Raw genomic sequence first — 7286 nt, forward strand, 5'->3', positions numbered from 1 at the left:
ATTTGTCTCTATTAACATATATTTCCCGTGCCTGCCAATCCTCCTGGTGATGGAAAGGGAGCTTGGTTTGTGTTGTTGGTGGTGGTGGTGCTGTTGTTCTGAGACAGGGTCTTGCTATGTTCCAGGCTGGTCTTGAATTTGCTGTGTAGCTCAGACTGGTCTTGAACTTGTGACCCACCTGCCTCAGTGCTGGGCTTGTACCACCATATCTGGCTAGCATCTTGTACTGTGGTGTGTATACTGAGTAACAGTGTGTCTATGTCAGCATGTTTTGACTCCCTGGCTTAAGGACTCACCCATCAGGTAAACAACTGTCCGTGCCTTCTTTCTGTTGCCCTTACTTTTCAGCCTGTGTCCTTAGTTCATAGTTTGTAAACATTGTCATGGAGGCTTTGGGTGCTTTGCACAGTCTAAAAAGATGGATAAAATTAACTATGTTAGAGTGACCAAAGCCCACTTCCTGACTTGGAAAATGGCAGAAAGATCACTTCTCAATACATTAAGTCTGCAGCTACATTTGTTGTCTCTGTGTCTTTTGATTTTGAAAAAGGGAACTGAAATCCAGCAAGTCGTATTAAGAGTCCATTCAGAAAATGAACAAAAAAGCAAATGAAAATGACCCAGAAGGAGGTGGTGTATTTTTCATTTTGCGTTTTGTATGCATAAATGCCTTCTTTATAATTTGCAATTTTTTCTGAGAGGTGGTGGATTTTCACTTCAGAGGCAAACAAAATCATGATAAGACAGCCACAGGAGCCTGAAACAGAAGGGACAAACAGCATGTTAAGATAAATATTTCTTGAGTGTAGGGTACAGGAAAAAGAGTGGATGAACAAAGAAAATCTTCTACCATAACCCTCATTTATACGCTGCAAGTTAAACCAGGTGTGGGGTGGTGCACACCTATAATCCCAGAACTTTGGTTGTGGAGGCAGGAGGATCGCTGTGAGTTTGAGGCCACCCTGGGCTACGTAGTGAGTTCAGGGCCAGCCTGACCTATAAGATCTTATTTGAACACCCCTTAAAATCCTGTTTCAAATGTGTCATCATGAGCCTGATTTCTACACGCAGTAGTTCTGGGTTTGAGCTGGTCTTACAAAGACTGGAGGTTGAATTGCTGGGTTCCTTAATAACATAACAGCAGAAACAGGTGGTGAAGCAGCCACTTTGGGGACATGGCTTCACTTGATCTTAGCCAAAAGGCTGAGAAGCAACGGTGACATGGCTTTAGGAGACCAAATTTCTCTGTACTTCCCAGGTGATGCCTAAGTGTCACTCATATCACCCCTTGTAAGAGACTCAGCCCTTTCTCTAAAGGATGGCCACGCCCCACCAGCTCCCAACAGGGCCCCAATGCCCATGGGCACGGTGCTGAGACACAGCACATTAGTGTTTTCTTTGCTTGTTACCGAACTCTGACTTTCTCCTGGGTACATAGCTCCCTTGAATAAGAACAACATCATTCAGTGGGATTCGGACTGGGTGGTCTCAGAAATGGACACCACGGGCCATGGAAAAACAAGAAAGAAAAATATGGATCCTGGATACCTGGAGACACCAGACTAACTTTAAGCTTTAACTCTGGATTTTCAGGTGGGAGAAGAACCAATGTGTATTTTGTTTAACCCACGATTATTATTTTTCTGCATCATTTATCACTCATCACTAGCCTGATCTAATCTTAGCAATGTAGCTGTGGTTTTCCGGAGATCTCTCCTGCTCCATACTGCACAGAACCTGGAAACTCTGATGGGTCACCTCCCCTAAGGCTGAAGGCTGAGAGCCCTGGTGGATGGAGGCCGCTAGACAAGAAGCACGTGGCAAGAGGGACCAGAATACGATGCATGACCTGGGCTCCACGGGGCTTCTGCTGCTATTGTTGCATCCAAGCCTGTCTCAATGGGCTCTCAGGTAATAGGAGACTGGCTGGTACGGTTTTCTGACTTTGATCAAAGCAATCTGGGTTCAGTACTAATACTGGTACTAATATTTTCCCTTACTATGTGAGAGAGGCAATTTGAATACCAGTCTTGTTTTTCTAGTCTGAAAAGGGGATCAATACTAGTACTACACAATTGGCATTTGACATTAGAATTGATACCTGTAAGTACTTATTGGTAGTGTTTGCTATGATTTATATGACTTCCACTTTTCAGGCAAGTCTTTATTGTAATTCATTACCACACACCAGGAAAACCTGGCTATGGTACTGTAGCCAACCACCAAACATGTATTACAATGCTTATTCCTCCAAATACTCTCCCATTAAGTTTATAACTCCTTTAGGAGGGCTAAATGCTTTTTATTCTTAAATTACAGTTAATTCAAATATCCTGGGAGTAGCAACATAGTGGCTTCAGTTCCCATTCATTAATTCACTCATTCATTTTTTTTCCAGTTAAACATGTTATGTGACAAGCACAGGGATTGTGATGGAGACTGAAACATTAAAGAAAATATACATGGCTTTTGCTCTCACAAGGTATGACTTAACAGAAATGTAAATACAATTATAAACCAATCGCAGTGAGTGTAACAGTAAGGTGCTGTTACTGGGAAGGTGGGCAACATGTGGAAGGCTCTCAGGAGAAGGGCAAGGAAAACTAGGAAACTGAGCAAAGGGAGGCCGGACTGTGTGGAAGAACATTCCAGGCCTGGGGAGCTGCACTGCAAGTTACAGTGGACCCCAAACTTTCCCAAGGGTTGGGCTTGGACTGGGGTACAGTTGGGCCATATGGGGGGGAGAGAGGCAGGTGTGAGCAGAAAACGTGGCCTCGCATTTCTTCTGCTTTCGAGTTTCACCCAGGACTCACCCAGCGGCCTAATCACCATCATGGAACCCCCCAGTAATCAAATGATGTCATTTCATTGAGACCTCACTTCCTGCCACCTCAGTGTGGTAGTTGAGAATGTCCCTTTGTGAGACTTGTCAGCCTGTTTTTGTATTCTGAGCCTCAGACCATAGTTCTCCCCTTGCAGAACCATATTTATTGTTAGATCCTAACAAAAAGGCTGCAATGCTGTTTTTGCTTTATCTTTTATTTGAAAATCAGGGAGAAAATGTCATTGCTTTTACCATAAGAGCTCTCTTTGTCTGTGGAGATGGTGAATTTCAGACAGAAGTGAAACACTATTTCCTTAGTGCCTGAAAGGAAAATTCAAGCTCGGTTTCCTTTTCAAGTTGTTAAATATTTTAAAGGTACTACTTTGTTAAGAAAACAGCATCATATTGAGCCTGCATTTCACATTTCTAAAGTAAAAGTCACTTGGGATGTGTGGAAACTCAGCACCTTTGCCAGGCCTAAGATATCGAGCATCAAACACCCAAGACAGCTTGCGGTCTAGTTGCAGAGAGGATGGTCTGAGAACATGCTCTGGATTCTGGGATGGCCTGTGAGCTCACTTCAATCACCCCAGAATCAGAGGATTGAAACCTAGCCTGATGTGTGAGGGGCAACAACTCAGTGTGAATTTGGAATATTTTTTGCTCCTCTCTGTCTGTAGTCATAAAAGAGACGTGAGATCAAGGATAACTATTTATGGCTTCTGGACCAAAAGACACATATGAAGACCTCTGTGTGGTCTGGCTGCTGGGACCTGGAGGGGGACTACGGGAAGTGAGTGGTGGTCAGAACACGGCTCTGTGCACTTCCACTGGGACTCTCAGATGCCACCAAGAGGGGCTCCTGCGTTGGACCCCTATTTAAAGAGCTTTCTCTTTTTTTCTTTTTAAAAGGGTCTCTCTCAGTTGGCATGAGGAATCCTAGAAGTCACCACACTCCTAGAGCTCTGGAATTCTCTCCCTAAACAGCCTTGAGCCCATTTCCAGGGCTTATGTGGTGTCTTCTCTGGGTCAGTGCAGCCAATGGCAGACTCAGGCTGGTGTTACACAGCCCAGAACAGTGAGGGTGGCAACAAACTGCCCTTTCAAGGGGCGTGGTCAGGCTCAGACTCAGTACAATGTTCAAATACCCATCCTGAGGTCCTGGACTGAGCATCACACAGCCCAGCAGGAGGAGAGAGGGAGGCAGACTGGGGACCGGCTCTGTCCCTGTCACTACATGCAGAGGCAGAATTCTCACTGGTCAAGAATTCTACATGTGGGGCCAGGAGATAGCTCAGTGGAAAAAGTGCTTGCCTGGCAAGTGCAAGGTCCTGAGTTTGATCCCTGGTAACACACACACACACACACACACACACACACACACACACGAATTCTACATGTGAATCTGCCCTTCCAGGACTTCTGGAGGCATATTTCTCAAAATAGAAAAATAGAACACATTCTGTTTAAGACTTTTCTTGTCTTAGAACTATAAACATTTAGACACATTTTATGGGGATTTTCATTCATATTCTTGCCTGCAATATCTCATGCGTTTGGGTCAGAGCTGTGTGCCTCTCTGCTCCATTCCCATTACCCATGCACACTAAGAGCCCAAGCCGAGCTGGGGCTGTTGGAACCAGCTCTCACATCGTCTTTACATCTGACCAGTGCTGCTTGGGTCACAAAACATTAGAATAAACTAAGACTTTGGAAAGCTTACTGGGTGTTGCTCAAGCTAGAACTTGGAATGTAACCAAAACGCTGCCCAGTCCACGTTTCACTATCCAGAGTCGTACTCAATGACCTGTAGCCGTTTTCCTTTCATCTGTCTGATTCCCTGCCATCTGGCTGGTGCTATAGTCGTTGCTCTCCATCCACCCCCCTTTTAATGACTTTGATTACTGAGTTAATTTCTGACTGAATAGGATAGCTGAGTTATGGGGTTGTCACATCATGAATGATCAGCCAATTAACAAACATTTGTAATGCGCTGGATGCTGCACGCTCACGACTCCTCTGGCAGCTGCCGGGACTGCAGCGTGCGGCGTCTGTCTCCTCCTGTCCTTACAATAGGGGACATAGGTCACAGCCAAAAGGGAGCTGCTGCTTCATCCCTGCATGGCTCTGAGTGTAACTACATTCTTTTTGTTTTTGTTTTTAGTACTAGGGATTGAACCCAGGGAATGCTGTACTCTTCCCTTTTTAATTATCTCTGATGTTGACACAGGGTCTGACTAATTTGCTGAGGCTGGGTTCTAACTTGAGGCCACAGTAGGAAGCTGGAATTACAAGCATGTGCCACTCTGCCTGGTGCTAACTGTGCTGTCATGGGTGGGAACAGCCTGCCAGGATCCGTGGGAGTCCAGCAGAACTGTGGCCTTACAGTATCACAGGGGAGGAAATCCCTGAAATGTTGTCCTGCTGTCACTAAGCTAATAGTTTGAACAATAGTAAGTTAGAATCTCAATATAGAATGAACGATATTTTCAGAATGAGAATGCATCCCCTTTTCATAGTGATCCTCCTGCTTTCAGCCTCCTCTGCACTGGGATTACAGGGGTGCACCACCATACCCAGCCTTGGTGACTGGCTCAGCGTGCCTTGGGGGTGGGGCCGGTGCAGCATCTGGTGCCAGGGATCAAACCCTGGTCCCCGTGTTTGCCTAAGTAGGCACTTAGTCAGCTGAGCTATCTCACTGGCCCAGCTTTCCATTTCTGATGTGGCACTGTAAATTGATTATCCCCTTCTTTAACTTGTGAGGTGATAAATAAGGGTGGGGCAGACACAACTTTTCAGATATAAGTGAGATGAGATTATCAGCAATGATTTCTTTCTCACTAGAAAGTGAGATGAGGTTATCAGCAGTGATTTTTTTCCCAGATAGAAATTGTCTCAACTCCATACTACCTCAGAAAACCTGGTCACCAGCAGGGAGGAAGCAGAGAGGCTACAAGGGCAGGTTAATCCTAAGAGCAGGAATTGAGGTTGTGGTGGTGAGCAGCTTGGTCATGTGTTTCCACAGAAGAGAAGTAGAAACAATGCCACTGGCTCGATCTTTTTCCCTTCCTTTCCTGTAATGGACAGTTGAAAAGCCTGTGTCGAACCCGAGTTTTCCAAATGCAATGTTAATGACAAGGATGATTTGCACGTGCGCGCGCACGCGCGTGCACACACACACACACGATCTAAAATATCGACCTAAGTTGTTTATCTAACTTTGACTGATCTTTAGAAAAGAAAAAAGTCATTTGTTACCAGAAAACATGCAGAGCTGCTTCTGTTTTATTCATTTGTTCAGTGGGTGTTCACCGCACTGTCTGGGCTCTGAGAATACATTACTGAACGAAACAGGAAAGCTGGGCACAGTGACACACCTGGAGTCCTAGCACTTGAGAGGCTGAGGCAAGACTGCTCGAGCCCAGGAATTCAAGGACAGCCTGGAAAACAGCTAGACACTTACCTCAAAATAGTAGTAATGATAATAATAAATTTTTCAAAATAGACATGAACCTCCCCTCTTTTTCTTAAATGTATTTGGCTGTTGCAGGGTCTCACTGAGCAGCTCAGATTCATGGTGATCCTCCTGCTTTCAGCCTTCCCAGGGTTGGGATTCTAGGCGTGTGCCACCACGCCCGGACTCTGGCAGCTCCGCCCACCCTGGGGCCGGGTCAGGCGTAGCATGTGGTGCCGGGGATCGAACTGCGGTCCCCGCACTTGCCTAAGGTTGCCTAAGCAGGCGCTTTAGTCTGTTGAGCTATCTCACAGGCCCTGTGAAGCCCTTTCTTGAGAGAGACAGAGACAGACAGATAGACACAGAGAGAGGCAATAACAATACGTACATTCTGTAATGTATTGTGATGTGATACCTACTACAGAGAGGAAAATAGTGTGGAAAGGGGTATGAGAAGGCTGGGGAAGGGTGCCAAGGAGATCCTGTGAAGAAGGCAGCCTCTCAGTGCACCCCGAAGGCGGCCAGGGAGCGGGAGTGTGGGTACTTGGGCAGGGAATATTCACAGCGAGCTCCAAGGATCAGGAGTCTGAGCAGAGAGGAGGGGCGGAAGGCGAAGAGCACAGAGCGCTGAGCCATCTGTGTGCGCCTCTGCAGTGGATGCTTCAAGTGAGGCTGCGGCCGGCGTGGCCCCCAACTCTCAGGGAAACGGAAGTGGAGACACGCTTTCTGAGTAGGACGAGGGGCGCCTGCAGTTGTGGCGGCATCTCCTCGTATGTGGTCACAGCTGGGTCCTGCACCAAGCAGGTTGCACAGAGCCCTGCTACCACACTCTCAAGGGCGTGACCAGGAATTGGCGCTCCTAAAGCGCCCTGCCTGTCACTGCTGTCCTGCATGGGAAAATGAAGCCCCTGCTCGTTGCCCCTGACATCATCTCACATTTCCTTCTGTGGTCTCTTCTCTAACGGCTATGCTGAGAGGAGGAGAATATACCCTTTACTGATTTTTCCA

The 7286-nt window shown here is 46.5% G+C and overlaps 1 protein-coding gene across 3 annotated transcripts in view; it reads right to left on the reverse strand.

The window, feature by feature from the left end:
• Nucleotides 1-401: 401 nt before the first annotated feature.
• Nucleotides 402-7286, reverse strand: part of Clrn1 (clarin 1) — a 76961-nt gene continuing 70076 nt past the window's right edge. For all 3 annotated transcript variants that reach the window (XM_023704070.1, XM_004643922.2, XM_004643923.2), the window contains one exon: nucleotides 402-757. In XM_023704070.1, coding sequence (XP_023559838.1) covers nucleotides 492-757 — 266 coding nt within the window. In that variant the 3' untranslated portion in view covers nucleotides 402-491. The remainder of the gene's footprint in view (nucleotides 758-7286) is intronic.

The sequence above is a fragment of the Octodon degus genome, unplaced genomic scaffold, assembly GCF_000260255.1.
Source record: "Octodon degus isolate 3935 unplaced genomic scaffold, OctDeg1.0 scaffold00186, whole genome shotgun sequence".
Lineage (NCBI taxonomy): Eukaryota > Metazoa > Chordata > Mammalia > Rodentia > Octodontidae > Octodon > Octodon degus.